The 21,765-nt window shown below is 33.6% G+C and overlaps 2 protein-coding genes across 2 annotated transcripts in view; one reads left to right on the top strand and one right to left on the bottom strand.

The window, feature by feature from the left end:
* Positions 1–368: 368 nt before the first annotated feature.
* On the bottom strand, positions 369–16,045 carry LOC144965317 (calpain-A-like). Its single transcript, XM_078900543.1, has 12 exons — positions 15,677–16,045; positions 14,869–15,018; positions 13,611–13,751; positions 12,674–12,867; positions 9,233–9,401; positions 8,562–8,642; positions 7,136–7,224; positions 5,821–5,993; positions 2,777–2,893; positions 1,404–1,534; positions 775–983; positions 369–449 (listed from the first exon to the last, which is right to left on the bottom strand). Exons 1-12 carry the CDS (start codon positions 15,914–15,916, stop codon positions 413–415), a joined length of 1,731 nt encoding a protein of 576 aa, XP_078756669.1. The 5' UTR covers positions 15,917–16,045; the 3' UTR covers positions 369–412.
* Positions 16,046–18,308: 2,263 nt separating this feature from the next.
* Positions 18,309–21,765, top strand: part of LOC144965323 (transmembrane protein 196-like) — a 30,558-nt gene continuing 27,101 nt past the window's right edge. The window contains exon 1 of the mRNA XM_078900556.1: positions 18,309–18,630. The gene's annotated coding sequence lies outside the window, so the exon portion shown is untranslated. The remainder of the gene's footprint in view (positions 18,631–21,765) is intronic.

Raw genomic sequence — 21,765 nt, forward strand, 5'->3', positions numbered from 1 at the left:
TCTCTACTGTATCTGTTTCAATGAATGCATATTGAATACTATACTTGAATAAACAGCCACTATACACAACGAGATATTTTTTTTAACGAAGAAGTTTCCCGACAGATGTATTGGTAATTGCTTGAAATTACTAAGTTTCCGCATCCGCTGAGGATTGTGAATTTGATTTTCATTATCAGTGTCCATGCCATCATATTAATCAATCAGAATTAGGCTATGTAATGAAAATGTTGAGGATGATGACAAGTTGGAAAAATCCGTCTTTGAACTTTTAATTGAAAGTCATATATATATATATATATTAATATATATATATATATATATATATAATATATATTTATATATATATATATATATATATATAATCTCTCAGGATTTATGGTTATTAGGAATGTCCAGTTCATTGTTGTAACTATTCACCATCAGATGGAGTGTCGGGAAGAAGAGGTCTGAAAGAAAATATGGTTATAAAGATATAAAAGTTAAGTCAAAAGAATATTTTAAAATGAACATTTACATAAGAGTATATATCAGTTAAACCGAAAAACCGAGGGTTTTGGTTAAAATTTTCGGTTTAGTCATATTTTGGTTAAAGCATAAGGATTCATTTAAAAAAAAAAAGATTAAAGGTGGCCCTTGTTGATAAACACTGCAGTTTTACATTATTACTGAATTAATTCTCTGCAATAGTGGCATACAATACATCGGCAGTTCAGTGTGTTGAGTGTCAGATGTCAATGTCATGGAGGGGGGGGGGGGGGGAATCAAACTCACCCTTTCAATGAAAATGTTTTTTCTCCAAAAATTCTCAGCATAAAATGTGCCGCACAATTTTCCAAGAAAGTTGTTGGAATGATGACGTATTGGCCAGGATCAAGCTCAAATCGAGCACTGACTTCACGATAGTTAATGAAACAATTAGTCTTTGCTACATCTGGCACATAGTGGAAATGTTGAAGAGGAAGTTTGCATTCATTCACAGCCTGTAAGAAAATACAATACATCTATGACAACATGACCAACAAAAAAGTGAATTAAAAGAAAAATATATATAATAAAAAAATAAGAATGATAGCAAAAGACTTTTGTAACCTTTAAAAACGTTATCGAAGAGTTAAGTTCAACATCTACTTATCATGCAACAATTGTATAAAGACGTTTCTACTTCATAAATGGTTGGGAGATTGTAAACTGCACCAATACAAACATTATTTAAGTTAAAATTAGATGCTATTCAAGCTCTTGACTATTTTCTATATCAATTTTTTAAAAGTTCGTGTGCTTTGATATATTTTGCACGGAGCAGTAAAAAGAGAAAGGAATTGTTCATTGCAATATGTAGTAAAATTGAGCCATCTAAATTTACTGAGTCTCCTGAGAAAATATCAAATAAAAGAAATTACCTTGTAAATAAAAAATCCTATTTGAAAACTTTTTACTTTTCGCTTTGAGTATCTGTGTTCTTGCATGAGAGCTATGACAATGTTGCTCTTTCCTTCATGATCAGCATCATCAGTTTCCATGTTAAAATCATCTATTGGAACAAAAAGCGATTTCAGGTTGATATGACCACAAATTTAGAATAGGGGCAAGAACCAGACATTTATGTAGAATTTCGTTTCAAACATCGGTTATTTAAAAGTGATACAACTTTCTGCAGTTTCATTTTCAGAAATAGAGCATATTTGATATTCATAGGTTAAAAAAACCCAATAAAACATTAAAAGAATAAATAAACGAATTCATTTACATTTTTGCAATTCGGACACCTTATGCAATTTTCTGTATAGTAGAATCAAAATAGGCCTTTTAAATCAGTCAACGGCCTTAGAAATTAAATAGTGTAGGCCTTGTGCATTTTGCATGATAAATGTCTCTACAAAATTATTAATCACATGATTAAGGAGACTTAAACTCCATATTTTAAACTAACTTGTTTCAAAATTAGGTGTTCGGATCCGAAATCAAGAATTTCCAATTTATGGAGTGTCAATAAAAAAAGAAAAAATTAATTCCTTCTCCACCTATGAGGATCGATTACAGAGGTTTCCTTATTCAATCCACATGTTGAGCAACATAAATCTAATATGAATAGGCAATAATCTTTTAAGGCATTCTTACAATACATTTGCGCATTTTATACAAGAGAGACCTCCTAATTTTACTATCATCTCCATTGTGACAGAAAGAAATGTGTACAAAAAATTTTTCACAATGGTTTACTAGCAGGGTCCCTAGTGAAAGATTTGAACCGGGGACATCTTCAGCTCAACGATAGGATGCTAACCATTAAAACTATCGTACTAAGGCCACATTTTAATAATAATGATAATAATAATAATAATAATAATAATATAATAATAATAATAATAATAATAATAATAATAATAATAATAATAATAATAATAATAATAATAATAATAATAATGAAATTCATTTATATTGCAGTTTTCCTGTGATAAAGCTCAAACTCAAAGCAACGTTACATTTAAGAGCATATTCAAATAAAAATGAAATAAAAAATACAAATTATAGACATTCTAAAAAGTGTTTCCGTAACAGCATTGTTTTAATATTTTGTTTAAAAGCGGATTCTGAGCACTTTGATCCTAAATGAAGCAGCAAGGTATTCCATACATCATGGACAGCTATATTATTTTTTAAAAATAGATAGCATTGGAAATTATCATGCTTGTGACAGCAAATATCTAATTTATAGAATGATCATGATTTGAAAGATATTTTCCATAAAATATTTCAAAAGTGAGTTCAATACCAGGCTCAGTAATAGTGAGAAGATACTGATCATTTGTGGCAAAGCTTGGTAAATTATTGCGTGATCCTCCAGCTGTTTTTCCGACAACCCACTCTCCTCGGATTGTCTCCATATGGCCTGAGAAAGAAATATTAAATCAAAACTAATAAGCAAAGAATAAATATTAGACCTTTAAAATGTTTTATTCTGATTTTTGGTTAAATTGTCAGAGAACTTGAACAATACAACTATACAACTCTATACAACAAAGACTCATATCAATTTGATCAATTGCTTTTCTTACATTTCTATCCAAATTATGAGAAATAAATGGCAGGGACAGATATTGGAATATAAAAAAACAAATGTTGCATGGGGCACGGATGAGTAAGATGTCAAGCCTACTGCGTTGTCATAATATTAGCGTTTATTTACAAGGTAAGAGACAATAACTTTGTTTTTCTGGGTAACATGCTAATTCTAAATTGTGTCAAATCAGAAGGCATTATCTTTCTTTATAGGCAAAAGTTGCCTAAAAGAGATAAACACTATTTGGCTTACTGAAATCGCAGGTTTGCCATTATTTTTACCTATGCGATGAGAGCAAACAATTTAATCTTATTTATTGCCAAAATGATCAGATTTTCCAACACGTTATTGAATTAATTATATATAGCAATTATGATATTACACCTTGTAATTTTGCTTTTCAAAAAGGTGGAAAATTCTTCAGAAAGGAGGCTATCACTTTTTGAAACAGGGAATTGACAGTCATTTTGTTTCCCTAATAGGTTGTTAGTTACGCTGTAGAGTTCTTTACAAGTTTTGATGTTTTCTATTTTAGTGTTGTGATAATTTCTTTTGGCCATCTTTATCAAATTATAGAACTTATTTTTTTACAGATTTATAAATTTCTCTGTTTACATCGAGACCACTTTTTCACCAAACTCTTTCTGCCTTCCTTTTCTCAATTTTGGCTTTTTTTAAATCTCCGAGTTAAACCAGTTTGTATTTGGTCTTTCTGAAATGACACAAGTTTTCAATGGAGAATATTTGTTAAGAGTGTTTAAAGCCATACTGTTGAAGTCTAATATATTTTTCACATTTGAAACTTTTTCATTTAGTTCAGATTTAAAACTTTGAATGTCCATCTTTTAAATGCCTCTCGTTTCCACTGTTCTTTTTGGAGGGGAAGCTTTACACAGATCGAGGTCGACAAAAATTCCACTATGAAAGGAGAAATGACCCAATCAATCGTACTTCCAGATTGATGAGTTGCTTGGGTTATGTGTTGTTTTAGCTCATACTCCGAAAGTAAATCTTTGATTTTATTCATGGGTGAACGTTGCGAGTGGAAATGATTGCTGAAAATGCCAATAAATATAAATGGTGACTTTTTCAATATGTGGATAAAATTCAATACAGAATTTACTATTTGAATTTATGGTAGGGGGATAAATACACGTAATATCGACATTTGATGAATCATAATGAAAGGATAGCCGTGCAGCCTCATAGCTCTCTTTTTAATTGTTGGAAGGACAAGTTGAAAAATTGTCTTTTATATATAAATACGATTCCACCCCCCTTGTGACCACCCCATGGTGATGATTTCCATTCGTGTAAAGGTGGGCAAGATGCTGAAATGTGAAATGTGATGATCGTCAAAATCTTTACTGAGCCATGACTCAGTTATACACAAAATGTCTATGTTGTAATTAATGATAATGTCATGTATTTCATCATGTTTATTTTTAATGGAGCTTGCATTAATGCGGACCACTCAGACTGGAGGTAGTGAAACACATATAGGTAATTTTTACAGGACTGGTAATGGATGAAGTGAATACTGAGTTGTCGATCTGTGTTGTTTTGGTTGATGACTGATGATAGTATCGATGCAGTGTTGTTTCCATCGACCACCACAATTTTTATGTTATTTACAATTTTATTTCAATGACAGTAGGGTTAAGTAATAAGAGCAATGGTTAAAAGTCCGAAAATTGATAATAAAAACAACTCCGTTGGACAAGTTGTGTAAACATTGACTCCATTTTTGTAGATTAAAATCCGTTGTGTGTAAAGCGCAGGTAAAATTTTGTCAAGTTCGATTAGATGCACTGAGATGAATAAAAATGTCAAAAGTTTTGGAATATTTATCTAAAAACGATAAATATCACAGCCATTTTTTCTAAGATAATAAAAATATCTTGGTCAGTCAGACTTGAAAGCAGCGTTGATAAATTAAAAAATAAACTGAAAACCTATCTCTTTGGGAAGTATTTAAATTAAATTATGCCAAGAATTATTGCAAAGTGCATACATGCATGTGTGCGTGTGTGTGTGTGTGTGTGTGTTTGTGTGTATGTGCATATATATGTGTGTGTGTGTGTGCACTCGTGTATAAATTTAGTTTAGTGTGTGTGTGTATGTATGTGTATGTATGTGTATATATGTTATGTGCATTTATGTATATTTAGTGTGTACGTGTACACGATATGTTTGTATGTATATATGTATGTGTATTGTGTATATGTATGTGTATATATATATATGTATGTTATATATATATATATATATATATGTATATATATATATATATATATTTATATTACGTGTGTGTGTGTGTGTGTGTGTGTTGAGTAATATATTTATGTACAATGTGTATATGGATTGTTGTGTGTGTGTGTGGTGTGTGTGTGTGGTGTAATTGGATGCGTGTGAACTTTTGTTCGTATGTCCGAATCGCAGTGTGTAATGTTTTTTACTGATGGTCAATGTGAAGTGCTTCGGAGCTTCGGCATAAGCGCTATATAAATGTAAATTTATTATCATTATTATATATCAAGTATCACGAGTTGATTGATATAAAAATCTAATTAGAAATACAACGAACAACGAATACAGTGAAAATATCCAATTTAATGACAACACAAAACACAACATCTGCCTGCTAGGATGCTGTACATAATTTACAAAAATATGAATTAAACAATATATGATTTTAATATCAGAATATCAACCAAACCTGATTGCATTAATCCAACTTTTAAACGCCACCTTACCAACAATATCTGACACCCCATCACCATCAAAATCTGGACCCAAGAGGCATATGGTGACTTCCCCAAACTGTCGGTAGAAGTCTTTGAAGGACATCCAGAACTCTCCATCATCTTTGGACTCTTGCTGGATTTTCCTTTTGGTTTCTTCGTCAACCCATTCCCAATTCACGTCACTGAAGTTAAGAATTAGGAAAAGAAACACATATAAAGAGAGAACTTATAAAAGAAAACAGCGGTGACAAACTCACTGACATCATGACAAATGTCAAATAATCTGGCAGACGAAAGAATGGTCAACAAAATGGACTAAATCTCTATCATCCTACTTCCCAAGAAAGGCAACTCCTGATAGTGTCAAAACTGTTACAACAGCTTGATCTGCTTTGTTAGTAAATTATTGATTAGAATAATACTTGGCCATTTGAAACATGAAGTGGAAGAACATTTTGCAAAGGAACAAGCAGTTAGGCCTGGAAGAAGTCGGAAACTCACAGGCGAGTCCATGCTCAACAGCAAAATAGAGTGTAACGTGACTTACACACTAATCTCACTAGAGTTATACAATGAAATCTAATTTACACCTGAATAATTGTCGTAATTGGGCTTCTAATGGCATACATCAACATCATAAAAAGATGATACACAATATTACACTTTATGCAAAGAATGAAAAAACAAAAAAAAGAATAAAATAAAATAATATAATAATATATATAATGAGTGATGATGATGATGATATGATGGATGATTGATGATGATGTGATGATATAATGATAATATATATAGTATAATAATAATAATATATAATATATAATAATAATATAATAATTATTATTATTATATATTATTAATATTATTATTATTATTATTATTATTATTATTATTATTATTATTATTATTATTATTATTATATATTATTATTATTATCATCATTATATAAAATATAATAATTTCCGCATTTTTCCTCTCTGTCATTGTTCAAAATGTTTAGCAAAATGTCAGTTACCATCAAATGGAAAATTTCACACTCATGCGTTTTTTGAGTGAGTTTCGTGTTATCTAGGGTGTCTCCGATAGAGTAAGATTGGAATAACCTAACAGAACCATTGAAAACGTCAATCACTCAAATACTACAATATCAGGAATCTTTGATCATTATCTTGGCTGTACAATTATTCAAAAACTAAACCTGTGACTATAAGAGAGAAAAAAACCCCAGAAAACAATAATTGCACAACGCAATTTTCATTAATAAGATGAATTAAGTAATTTGCAACACCTGGAGGACAGATCTGATTTCATTTTAAGGACTTACTTATCACTCCAAGAACCCCTCCATTCTGTAGCATCTCCCCATGGATTTCTCACACGCAGGAGTTTTTCTGTCCCTCTCTTGTGCTCAATCTGATAAAAATTTGATACAATAAATTAAGCCCTTTACAAGCAGGATTCGACTTTACTCCAGTAACTTGACATCCAACCTTACCATTTCCTTTTCATAAAGAGATCGGAAATAGTGATGTGACTCTAGCGTCAAAATAACCCCAAAATGTATCACTATTACTGCTCTTTTTAACAAAACAGTTACGTGTGCAGTTATAAAAAGCCTTGTTTGTTAAAATATTTCATTTAACTACTTACATCTATTTTTGTTCTATTTTTTTTTTCTAAATCGAAATAATCTGAATTAAGAAAAATTCTGAAAGATTTACATTCCTGTGCAGATATACAATCTAACCTTATCCACACTTTACTTTGACAACTATCCTGGTATTTGTCTAGAGTTCCACCTATCTTCGGTTCTTATCTCATATATTATTTCATGCCAATTTCTTTTCACTCATCCTTTTCATCTTTTTTTTTTTCGGAGTTTCACCTTAATACTAATACAGTTATTATTTTAATCTTTCTTTCATGATATGCCCAATCCATCACTTCCTCTCCACTGCCATAACGATTCTATCAGCTGCCCCCAAACTCCAGTACGTTTTCAACCTTCGATATTGTTGTAATCTCATCCTAATTCTTCTTCTCAGGCATTTCTTGATATTTGATGACAAAGTTTCCCAAATTTTCAATGAATTTTTCACAAAGTACCATGAAAAAAGTATTGGTTTTAGCAAATAACATCTTCTTAATACATATAATATGTCTTGTCAAATCTTTTAAAATTCTATGATGTTGGATCAAGCCCAAGAGCACACTGAATTTGAAATTATCTTTTGTTTCACCTCTAAGTAGTCCTTCATTCAGAGCCCATGGAGCCGGAGATTATCCAAGTTTCTATAGTGTTAAACAGACAGTAGCAATTGATTGTGACCTTTTGGATCGAATAGGATGCTAGTGTATCGCAAAGTACGTTCTGCCAGACCTAGCTACTCAATTACTGCTGGGTGAACAGGTTGGTCAGAAAAAAATATCTCGACTTCACCCAGGATTCAACCAGGTTCCTTTGTATGTGAAGTGAGTGCTCTACCAACTGAGCTAATGGGACCTCCCCCCTTTCACCTCTAAGCCAGTCAAACAAAAATCCTCTCCTAAAATGCACGCATACAATACACACAGACACAAACACACATATGCAAAGACACTCAAAAACATTGTACACTTTCACAAAAATACTCATGTACACACACATATATAAATGTGCACAATTAACACACAAAAATGCACAAAAACTGATTCATGGATTTATGATTACAAACAATTTCATACTATTATATTACAAAAATTTTAAATACCAAAGCTACATCTGTCACTGTGTATGCATGTCCTGGAATTAAACCATTTGCATCAGCTTTTGTTGAACTTCTCCAGTCACCCTGAAATAACATCAATAAGTTTATTTATATTTTCCCTTCTGTAGATTTTTAACGTGTTTATTTGTATAAAAAATGAATGATATACTACAGGGGACATTTTTTTAAATGTAAAAAAAACATTTTTGACTTAAAATTCACACTCGTCTGACATTCTGAAGTCCAAATAATATTCTTATGAAGTCAGAACTCAGAAACTTGACATTAATGGGTCATTTATGACATTGATTCTTGTAATTCGCGAGGGTAGTCAGTAAAAACAATGGAGGCAAATATAGATGATGACGTCAACTTTTTTCACACTCAACTCAAATAACAAGATGGGCACATGGTTAATATAAGAATGAGAGGGGCATAAAATAGAAAAGGATTTAGAGAAAGTTTGGAGTTGGTAGACGTGTTGAATTAATTCTTTTCAAGAGACATAATATTTATTGAAAGACACGTTTCTGTTTCCTGTATGCTCACTTTCAGATACTTCATTTTAAAACTGTAATCATTTTAACTTAAACTTTTCTTAAAACTTACTTATATTATGAAATTGTAAACAAATCAGCATTTGTCAAAAATACAGTAATATAAATCACACAAACCTTTCTAGAGCATGCGACAAAGGCCCCAGATTTGTGTGCTATCATTATACGCTTGTAAAGACTTGGATTGTATTGAGTTAATTCATATCTCTCTGCTAGACCCCCTGTTAAATCAACAAGAGCATCCATAGTGATACCGCCTTCCAAGCTCTCATAAGACCCATGAAGCCTGAAGAAGTAAGATAGCAATAAATGTATTATGTATTTAAACAAGAGCGCATCATATTAACCTCCTCTGATTGTAAAACTTAAGTTTTAAAAAAAAGAATAAAAAAAAAGAAAAGGAAAATGGAAAAATAAAACCTAATGTGTTGTTTTAACGCTCCATTAATTTTGCTTTATTTTCATTAAACGATTTATTTTTGTGAGTATTTGTAGAACAGAAGTGGAAACACCAGTGAAAATAAAATGATTCCTACTCATAAATGTGGAGAACATTTTTCAGATGAGATGAGTAAGAATAAAGCATAAAAATAAAATAAAAACATTTAAGTGAGTCAAATATAGAACCAAACATAAAAATGTGGAAAAGAACAATTATGGACTAGTTTGTATATATTCTCAAAATAAATGTGTTAAGATAAACTCTTGCTTAAAATAAACTCTGGGGCTGGTCCATATTTTTCTGCTCTAAATCATTTGTAATTTTAAATGTTTAAGATAAACTCCGTCCCTGACCTAGTCCGAATACAATAAACTCATCAATCTGGATTTGCACGACCTGGATGGACAGGTAGTCTCTCAATCAACGATTTACCCCCCCCACCTTCCATCCATGCCCCATCTTTTACTCATCGCACGATATATTCATTTGCTGCAATCAAGAAACATCACTTTCTATATACATAAGTATATAGGTATCTCTGTACATACATAGGTATGTAAGTACTCTGGATTCACAGATATACACAAGCTGTTGCTACATGAACATGAATTTGTGGTATAGTCCCCACATGGTTTGTGCCTTTGTCAATCATCCCTGCCCTTCCCTCCTCATTGTGACATCAACGCAACTCCCACAATCAGAATGAGACTGGCACTCATTGTGCAATTAGTCTAGACTAAATGACAAGTATGTATGTATGAGTTGCATTGTACATTAGTACGGCACCTCTAAGGTACTATGCTACATCAGCATAAAAGTGTCAGGTCACAGGGAATCCACATATTGGGACCAAGCACGTCTGTTCCTGGCTAGAGTCACAACTTCGTCAATGGGCATATGTAGTAGAGTGCCTGCTGGTCTCGTTGTCGAGCTCTTCAAGTAGGTAATAAAAGCTCAATGCAGGAGGCGGTCTGCATCCATGCGGAAGATATGCCCCACAAAGCGGAGCCTGCATCTCATCACCATAGCTACCAGGACGAAATCGGGACATTTTGCGGTTTCTCTGTAGTCCTCTCCCATAATGATGGAAAGGCATTTCCATTGGCTGTTGAAGCCATTCACAGTTTTAGTTACACCCTTGGTAAGTCGCCAAGCCTCGCAACCATGTGTGAAGACAGAGCAGACACTAGAGGCATACAACCTGATTTTCTGTCCACGGGACAGACAGTGATCGGACCACATATGGGATAGAGAGTTGAATGTTGTTTACTATCTTTTAAATAGACACACACAAGTTCGGACTAAAGACCAGAGGTATGGCTTATCTCACTTTATCAAATTAATATATAAAGTGTTGCTATTGGTTCTTGGTCGTATATTTTTACATTTTTGTGCATTTGCATATATATATATATATATATATATATATATATATATATATATATATATATATATATATATATATATATATATATATATATATATATATATATATATATATATATATATACATTGTCGCCATAGATTCTCAACTTTGTGTTTATACAGTTTCATGCATGCCACGTCTGTAAACGAGTTTCCATTTTTTTGGATGAATAAAGTATATCTTTGTGCTATTGACATTCTGTATTCTACATCAGCCCTCTCATCACCATCACACTGGATACGACTACCAAGGTATTCAAAGGAGTAGACATTGTGTAATTGTACACCCCCGAGAGTCACACAAGGAAGTTTGCTTTCCTTGTCTTTGCGTTTCTGTTTTTGGACAATTAAGTCCATGAGAGATCCTTTGCGCGATCTTACAGTCTTTCCACCATTGCACCACCAGCCTTGATGAATATCAAGGCCTCTCTTGTTTGGAAAGTCTCGTTACTCCCTTTATCTTTATCTCACAGGATAGACATGTGTGTTTAAATCCCATGGCGTCAGTGTCATCATCTATTGAATCCAAGACTCTGGTTTCCTTGTGGATGTGCAGAGCTTTGGTTTTTGGAATTGAGATTTCCATAGCTGCATCTTCTCGCGAACCTGCTGCTTTGAGGATATACATTCTGATGCTTCCTGGACGTTTTCATCTAGGAGGCTAGCGTCATCGGCATACTCGGGGAGCTTAATGAGATCCAGTTGGGTGGCAAGCCGACAGTAACTCCAGCATTTGGGTTATCATGAATTTTGAAGATGTGCATGAAGCAGGTAATGAAAGCGATTTGGAAAAACATATTGACTTGGAGCACACCACGAGTGATATTGAAGGCTGCAGAGGTTTCTTCATTTCCGTCAGGCTTTCTAATTCTTATGCATTTAGATGCTGCATCGAAGATGGTTTGAATGGTGCAATGAAGTTTTACCGATACTCCAGCGGAACTGAGTGCGTTGTCTAGAAATGTGTGGCTTACAGTGTCAAATGCTGCCATATAGTCGATGAAGGTAATGACAGCTGGTTTGGACTCATTGATGAGCATGTCAATTGCCCACTTCAGGATACAGATATTATCTCTGGTTCCTCTTGATTGCTTGTTCCTCGTCAAAGGTGTTTTGATTATGCTTTATAAAAAGAAGGACAGAGATGACTTCAAAAACTACCAAGCAATTTGCCTAATCTGTCACGCCTACAAACTGTTATCTGCTGTAATTGCAAAGCGTTTGAGCATAGAACTCCAATCAAGCTTACCAGACAGTCAGGCCGGTTTTCGACAAGATGACAAGTGACGATAGCGTCTCAACTCTCCCAGCTTTTTTTTTTCATTTTCACTCTGCCTTTCTGAGCAATTAGATCATCTTATGCACGTTGTATTGTGAAAGAGAGCTCTAAGGGCAAAAAAATAATTTTTTTAAAAAGTCACTTTTGGTTTACCCAAGCTTAACATGAAGCTGTGCCGTCTTTTTCGTGATACGTATCTATTTAGGGGGGGGGGGGGGGAACAAATAGATTAAACAAATGTTTGTGTCACTGAAAAGGTGTTCCTGTTGAGTTTTAGATAAAATAAACCTCGGATAAGATAAACTCTCTTTCTGGTCCCTGGCAGATTACCTTAAGCGGTCGGCAGGGTATTGTAAGAAAGAAAATAGAAGCAAATTAATTCAAGGTTGAGACACACAAAACACATACATACTTAGCATATGCCTTCTCAAGGAGAGCAACCCAAAATTCCTCTGGATCCCTACTCTGTCCATAAATAAGTTTGCCTTTAAGTGTTGGTAGTCTGTCATCAATTGCCACCTGCACCCAATCCCCATACCTCCAGAATTTGAAGCGGATTATTCCTTTATAGTTTGGGCCTGATAACACCTGGTTCTCTGGAATTATCTAAAATTAGAAGAAAAAAAAAAAATTAAAAAAAAAATAAATAAATAACTGAACATTATGAGGCTTTTTTTTGTTATTTTGTGTCTGTGTGTGTGTGTTTGTGTGTGTGTGTGTGTGTGTGTCGATGTCATGCATGTGTGAGAGGGATGCATTTGCGTGTGTATGAATGAATGTCCAGAATAGCGTATCACATTAAGTTTTAATCTTTTCATATGCAATGTATAATGATGATGATAAGATAGGTACTTAAATTTGAGTATGACTGACATTAAGATGGGATTGGCTGATAATAAATCTTTTGGTGGGTTTGTGTAAATTGTGAGGAGTAGTTAGTGAATTTTTGGTCGATCTTTGAAGATCATCAGAGTTAAACAGTGATGAAGAGTTTAGACTGCTGACTATTGGGATACTTTATAAACCAAGTTATGATTGTGCCTCCAAAAACCTTTCTTGAGTCTTGATAACAAGATACCATTCAAATCATCTATGGCAGTATAATTTTTATGTCTGTTTTAAGGTTTCTAGAATATCATTATGAACAAAAGAGAGAAGACGTCTCAGTGTTGTGGCAAATTTTATAGTATGAAATGTTTTTCTTAATAATATATTGGAACCATCTTCTGATAATTTTCTCAGTAAATATAAAGGGAGTTGGAGATAAGTTAGTATTATTGAAAAGTTCATATTGAAAAACAAATCAACAAATCACATCATCCATCTTTAGAGACTTAATACAAATTTACCTTGTTGTTCATTTTTCCCCTTTGTGACACTGCAGCACATGATGAGAGAAACCAGCAATCTCCAAGAACTCCCTGTTTAATATCATCTCTTGTAACTCCTTCTGTAATGAGTTGTGCTGTTCCTGATTCCCCTAGAATTTCCTGCAAATAAAATAACTATTTTGAAATGACACACTGATAAGGCTATGCCTATTCAAACTCGAGTCTGAATAGTCTCAAATTCCAATGCGCATGGGCAATCAATAGATTATTTGGACTCAGTGTCAATAGTCTCCGGTGGCAGTATAGTTTTTTTTGGGTTTTTTTTTTTTTTTTAAAATTATTGATAATTATATAAAATTAATGCAAATCAAAATTACAATTTTATGAATTATCAACAGGTTGTCTAAACCCCGCTTTATTTGATGAGAAAGACAAAATCATGGATCAATTGAAAGCCCAGATAGAAAAGAAAAGGAAAAGAGATAAAACTCTTCAAAAGTAGCAAAAGTCAGTCAAAGTAACTGTGGTATAAATGAAAAGCTTTTCTATCAACATAACACGGTGTCCAAATAAAATCAGGACAAAAATAAATAATTTAAAAATTACATAATCTGTGTGAGACAGGCAGCAATCCTTGTACAGTCCAAAGTAGGGTTATAAGCTGAGTCAGTGTGATATGGGCAAAACAGAATTTGTTCTGGTTGAACTCTTTTTCTATTTCTTTATCAGTTCCACCCTCTGCCTATTGCTCACATTGAGTCGTCCTCCCCTTTGTATGTGCAAGCACATTGGAGTTTGAGTCTGAATAGCCACAGGAGACTATTCAGACTCGAGTCTGAATTGCCACTTCGCACTGATAAACCTGTAACTGTAATGTTATAACGTGAAAACATTCAATTTTCTTTGGCGCTATCACCAAAGAAAGTAAGACCTACTAGCTCTTATTTTCTTCGCTATCACACAAAGGTTAGTTTATTGGTTTATTTGAAGTGTAATCTAGGAACATATAAGAGACAACATTAGTTTTTATATAAGTACTCTGCAGTGCTTAACACACATTTGATAATTTCAGTGACAGTAAAAAAGGGTATGGCATTGTTATTGTCTGTTCCTCAAATAGATATTTCTAGATTCATTCCTCATCATGAACATTGTCATTTTGCTCTCAATGTTTTGTTTTTTTCTCTAAAGTTCCATTTGTCATTATTACTGCGACAATTCAAGTACACTTTCGTTACTTTTCCATTATTTTTAAAATGTTAAATTATGATCAAACCTGAGGTCTGAGCCATTTTATTTTTCCACTGTCTTTTGTATGTTGGCTGAGATCATTGAATAAACTGGATAAATCTGCTGGAAAATCTGGATCCTCAAAAAGCTTCCCAGATTTCAAAGATGTTATGATTGATTCATACTCTTCATCCGTCTGCAAATAAATAAACAACAATAATCAACATGGGAATGTTTCAAAAACAGAAGAAAAAATAGAAGAGGGAGACAAAGATGGGTTTGGAAATTGTGGTTTGACAGATATCACAATTCAATGAATATATTAACACCTTCAAAAATTATCGTGCAGACTTGAAAAGTGCGTTAGATGGTGGAAATAGGCCTATTTGATACATTTTAAGTCAAAATACGCTGGATTCAACAGCGTACATATTTATATAAACGACCAATCTTTCTTCAATTTTATTTCGGATGACTTTCTCTCAGAATATTAATAATACAGTAATTTTTCAAAAAGGCCGAATAAAGTTGGTTGCATCGTCTCGGACAACTTGGTCACATGTTCTTATGTGGTCCAACTAATTAGATACTAGATAATAATGAATAAATTATCAATCCAAATCAATAATAATAATAATAATAATAATAATAATAATAATAATAATAATAATAATAATAATAATAATAATAATAATAATAACAGGAAGAAGAAGAGAAGAAGAAGAAGAAGAAGAAGAAGAAGAAGAAGAAGAAGAAGAAGAAGAAGAAGAAGAAGAAGAAGAAGAAGATGATGATGATGATGATGATGATGATGATGATGATGATGATGATGATGATGATGAACAAAATCTTACAGTGAGACCAAAAGTCCTGAATGTTTCATGATCGGCGATACCGTTGCACACACCATTAGTTGAATGCGATGTCTTTCGTGAAGGTCGCCTCTTTATTATTGAACTTGATGTGTGTTTGCTTAATTTATTAAGATTGTTGACGTGAATGGTTTCATCCTTGCCCCTTTCATTCTTGACTCTGTTATTGTTTACCCCATCGAAACTGGTTTCCCCATGAGCTACACTATTTGAGCACCCCATTTCTCATGACTTTGACAAACTTGGTTTCAGTAGTCATAAAATAGTACTTGGATAAGTTCATTCTAGTCTTTTTGTACTTTTCAACTGTGATTAGAATGAATGAAACTAGAGAAGTTCAGCCATCTTTACTGATTGTTTACATGCGTTGCCTTATGGTAAATATACCAAATTCTAAACCGGCAAATATTGGGGTCCCGAAATATACCGTTTGATCTGACGCCCGAACCCACTGATGGGCCTAGTTTAACATTGTTGTAATGGATAATATTTTGCTTAATTCTTTGAGAGTTCCATTACAACAATGAGCCCATAATAAATTGGGTTATCAGACCTGCAAATAAGTGCACGTCGCTTACGTATTATTATTATTATTATTATATTATTATTATTATTATTATTATTATTATTATTATTATTATTATTATTTTATTTTTTATTATTTTATTATTATTATTATTATTATTATTATTATTATTATTATTATTATTATTATTATTATATCATCATATATCATCATCATCATATCATATCATCATATATCATATTATTATATTATTATTATTATTATTATTATTATTATTATTATTATTATTATTATTATTATTATTATTATTATTATATTATATATCAAGTTTATTATTATGTATATTATTATTAATTATTAATTGTTATTTATTTTTATTATTATTTTTGATATTATTATCATTATATTATTATTTTTATCATGTCTAACATTATTAGTCATCATATATTATTATATCATTATTTCTGATTGTTTTTTTATTTATTATTATTATTTTTTATTTTTTTTATTTGTATTGTTGTGTTTGTGTTTATTGTTTTATTTGTTTTATTATTATTTATTGATTTTTTATTTTTGTGTTTTTTTTATATTGGATTTTATTTTGTTTTGTTATGTAGTTTTCGTTTATATATTTGACGTCGTCGTCGTCATCATCGTCATCATTGTTCAGAGATTAGAGATAGCATTGGCAACAGTTGTCGTTAGTCTTGATTGTGTTCAATGAGAATCTGTGATTTGTCTGATAGTAAGAAAGGCTTTACCAATAACATGATATTTTTACTCAAGGGGCGAACAAGTACTAGCCAACAATAATATATATTATATGCGCAGTGGGTAATTTGGCGCTGATTGTTTGTTTGTTATTTCGCAGGTTTTTGTCTGTTTGTTTTTGTTGTTTTTTTCTTCTGTTTCTGTTGTTGTTGTTGTTGTTGTTGTTGTTGTTGTTGTTGTCGTTGCTGTTGATTTGTTGTTTTTGTTTTTGTGTTTTTTTTGATATGGTGTGGTTTGTTTGTTTGTTGTTGTTGGGTGTGTTTTTCGTTTTTATATGTTTGGGGTTTGTTTTGTTTTTTTCGAGTAAAGGGTAAACGGTAATAATAGCTTGGGTCCTCTGATAAAACCCATTTATGCCAGAAAAATTTTCCACCAAATATCGACCGATTGACAAATACCCCTCAACTTATCAAAGAGTCTCAAACCTAAGACTTTTCAAGCTCAAGACTTTTTAGCAAGTTGATGATCATTTTGATTTTGTGATATTTAAAAGCTGTCTGTTCAGATTACAAAAGTACAGTTCACGATTTAAATGTATGTCCATGAAATAAAAAATGTTGAACACAATATATTGTAACAGTTTGCGGCTAACATTGTGACAACAGTTTTTCCTTCCTCTTTAAATAAGCCGTTTAAGCAGATGGAGTATCACTGTAAACGCGTATTAAATACAAAGAAAAGATAGAAAGAAATAAGCTCCGTTTTGTTTTTTTCTTAAGAGTAGAAGAGTAGTAGACGGCAGTCTGAAGCTGATTGTAGATGAGCATGTTGAAATTCTCCAAGCAAATTTGACAGTTTACTTTGTCCATTATTTATTATCCGTTTATTTCCCTTTTAAAATTTAACTGTTTTTCTTAATTGTTCTTTTCTCTTGTTTGCCTCTTTTTCGTCTGCCCTGTGATGTGGAAAAGAGGGGTGTGTGTGTGTGTGTGGGGGGGGGGGGGGGGGGGGGTGTTGACAGCACAATTTGGTTGCAACCATTTCCTCATTCGATTTAATTTTTATAGCTAATATACACTACGTTGGCGATATCTCATCCATATGAGAGTTCGATCATGTTCAGGTCTCAGGGAGGAAAGAATCGATCGATAAAAACGAGGGGTGACGTTGAAAGCACAGAGCTCGCTTTTTCCCACGGAGAGGGATGAGCAGCTCTCTCGCCCATACATGCCCCTAGACACGCATACACACTTACACACACGCTCACACACACGCGCACACCGACACACGCTCACACACACGCGCACACACAGACACAAACACACACACACACACATCGCTTCCAATATCAGAACTAAGGATATTGCCATTCTACGAGGTACACATTATTTACAACCCGAAAGAGTAAGGATGTGTGCGTAACAGAATTGATCACAAAATCAAGGTCCTACCTTCTTCTATACGATTTCGAAGAATAGTTCATGCCTACTTAGTAACATTAAACGTGTCTGTGGTTATCTTTTGTGTAAATATTGTCTCTTTGCACATTGTGATATGTAAATCAGTGCATTAATTCATAGTACATAAATTTATAATTCACTGACTCCAGACATATAATAGATGCCAAGAGCATTTAATTCGACAATAATTCTCTTCCAAAGATGAGAAATTTAATAGCCTGCTTTCCCCTGCAGAACAGGTAAGCATTATATGAGATTTAAAAACAAAAACACGAGTAACAATATTATTATATTTATCTAATACAATTATCGTGATAATACCCATTACAGGGGCACTTCATAATGCAATTATATTCCTTTTGTAAAGACAAGTAATGTTACATAAAAAAAAAAAAATAAATAAAACAACAACAACAACCTTTCGGCCAAGATTCCTTTCTCCGGTTGTTATGAAAGCAGATTTTGGACTAGATTGACGTTGATATTAGTTTGTTTTTTGTTTTTTTTTAAAAAATAAATCGAAAGACTTCAGATGAAAACAAAATACAGAGAGTGTAAGCTCTGGGTCTTATTTAACATTGTTGTAAATGGACAATATTTTGCGTTGGTTCGAGAGTATTTCCATTGCAACAATTTGGGTTATCTGACCTGCAAATAAGCACACGTTGGTTTTGACCTATGTATAATATTATGTGCAGGTCTGATAACAGAACGGACTGATTATCTTGTTTTAACGTTGTGGTAATGGGATATAATAAAATATTATTAATATTATTTTACTTTGGTTTGAGAGTATTTACATTACAACAATGAGACCATTAATTAGACTTGTTTAAGTGTATCTACGTCATATACATTCCTTTATGTCCATGATCTACGTCGATGGGGAGCTGCAAGGTCTGGGCCGGACGTCCCGCTTGCTGAAAGGAAATTGATGTGCATTTCGAACCCAACACCTCTCACTTCCAGGTGCATTGATTGCCGCGTAATCCTGTCTGACAGAGATTATTGCATATGGCCTCTCATGCATTATTGTGTCCACAACAGCACCTTCCCGTGGTGTTCCCCGTTTCTACTGAGTTTGTTATGGACGCGACCGAGTCCCTGGCGGTATAACCGGGCTAGGGAGTAGGTGGGACCCCTTCCTCTTAAGGTGCAGGAGACAGAACCCACCGATGAGTGGTACACGCTCTGCTCCTCACCCACCCACCTCACACTCATTCTGTAGTGTGGTTTCCTCTGTATGTCCTTACTTTTCTTAATCTACCCCTATAGCTCATACTTGTTTCCTAGTGCTGTAACTTTAACACTTCTATACTCCCTCTTTGGTCGGCCTGTGGCCCATGTCTTCTGCATGACTATCTGTGATTGATTGTAATCATGTATCCTTCTTAAAAAATTGAGATTTTTAGGGGAAAGGGCTGGTATCCCTTTGTTTAAGGCCCACAGAATCTCTCATCGACACAAATGACCCAGGACGTGCCGATCCTCTGTTTATGAAATATGGCCCTTTAAGCAGAAAGAATAACTGAAATTGATAACTGCAAGCCAGGAAAAAGTAGGTGGCGGGGAATGGGCGACCGTCAATCATGAAAGAGACTGTAGGAAAGACAAAATGAAGACTACTTGACTAAACCCTATAAAAAAATTAATTATATGAGGAACATGCATCTGCAGCTCAACTCCTGATGTTATGCAGCTGACAAGGAATACAGGTTAGGGTGGGAAGACAGACCAGAGACTCCCCAGCATGCCATGACAAACAAAAGGAAAGCATACGAGCTCGGACGTCGCCTCGAAAAAGGTCCGCGCCAGACAGTGAGTACCCAGGCTGATCTGCGCGAAAAGTCAGCTACTGGGACAAATAAATTCCACAAACATTTGAATATTTTACAAATTAACATTTGTGGAATCAGGAATAAAAAGACAGAGCTAAAGAAATTATTAAATGAAAAGGAAGTTCACATTGCTTTACTTCAGGAAACCCTGTATAAAAATAGCGATCCATATATTGCTGGTTATACATACTATACCTGCAAATGTGACGACTGCCGTGGTGTTATTACTTATATAAGAAATGACATCACGGGAGATGTTACTTCTAAACCATCACAGAACTCAACCGATGTACAGAAAGTCACCTTATGGCACCTAAATAAGAAATTTACCATTTACAACATTTACAACCCTCCACGGTGTACTATAAACCTAACAGATCTAAACAGTTCCCAATACAACAACACAATAATTGCTGGTGACTTCAATGGCCACTCTCCACTATGGGGATACAAAAATTTAAACAACACAGGAAAAGAACTAGAAAATCTTTGCAATACAACCAACCTCACCATTTTACAAAATGCAGACTCAGTCCCCACCCTTCTTCACAGAGCCCATATGTCCCTGAGTCATCCCGATCTAACCATCATCTCCTCTGACCTTCTGAATTCTTGTCACATTAAAGTCCTGGATGAAATAGGCAGTGACCATAAACCAATTTTAACACAAATGACAGTTCAAACACAGAAGAAAACATTTGAGCAGAAATCCAAATGGAATTTCAAGAAAGCAAACTGGATGTTTTCACAGCAACATTAGATAACCAGCTTCCAAAAATTACAGATACATCAAGTGTAGAACATTTAAACGAAGCCCTCACCAAAGCCATACTTGCAGCTGCAAAAGCAGGAATTCCAAGAGGTAGTCGACAGAATTACAAACCCTTCTGGAGCAAAGAAATTGAAAAAGCAGTAAATGCAAGAAAGGAAACAAGGAAAAACTTAGAGGAAAACAAAACCATTAAAAACAAGATTGAGTACAATAAAGCATCGGCAATTGTCAAAAGAACTATTAACAACGCTAAAAGAAAGAAATGGGCAGACACATGCGCTAATATTGACCTCAATCAAAATGGGAAAAATGCATGGGCCTTACTTAATAATCTTAACAATGAAACCCCGAAAACCAACCCAAAGCCCATGAAAACTACAGAAGGAACAATCGTAGATGACCAAAAAAAAAAAGCCATAATCTTCAACAAACATTTTGCTTCAGTAAACAGGGCATCAAAAAGAAGTGAAAAGGACAAAAAATTGATTAAAGACCTTAAACATCAAGAAAAGGCCCCAAAAGCTATCCCATACCTGTTCAAAGAGGGCTTTACCATGTCAGAACTTCACAGAGCTATGAAAAAACTCAAGTTAAGGAAATCCCCTGGACCAGATAAGATACACAATGAAATGCTCTTGCATCTTAGCGTGAGAGGTAAACAGATGCTTCTCAAACTTATAAATCTAACATGGGAGACAGGAATAGTACCAAGGGGATGGAAAAATGCTATTATAATTCCAATCTTAAAGAAAGATAAACCACCC

The sequence above is a fragment of the Berghia stephanieae genome, chromosome 1 (assembly GCF_034508935.2).
Source record: "Berghia stephanieae isolate SIO BIC M18660-M18661 chromosome 1, UCSD_Bste_1.3, whole genome shotgun sequence".
In the NCBI taxonomy this organism is placed as follows: Eukaryota; Metazoa; Mollusca; class Gastropoda; order Nudibranchia; family Aeolidiidae; genus Berghia; species Berghia stephanieae.

What these genes read in the sequence shown, in the direction of transcription:
- LOC144965317 (XM_078900543.1), bottom strand. Translation starts at nt 15,916, where the DNA reads ATGGGGTGCTCAAATAGTGTAGCTCATGGGGAAACCAGTTTCGATGGG. An exon ending in GGGGAAAAATGAACAACAAG is followed by an intron (nt 12,868 to 13,610) that starts GTAAATTTGTAT and finishes TTCTAATTTTAG; the next exon opens with ATAATTCCAGAGAACCAGGT. An exon ending in TTGTCGCATGCTCTAGAAAG is followed by an intron (nt 8,643 to 9,232) that starts GTTTGTGTGATT and finishes ATGTTATTTCAG; the next exon opens with GGTGACTGGAGAAGTTCAAC.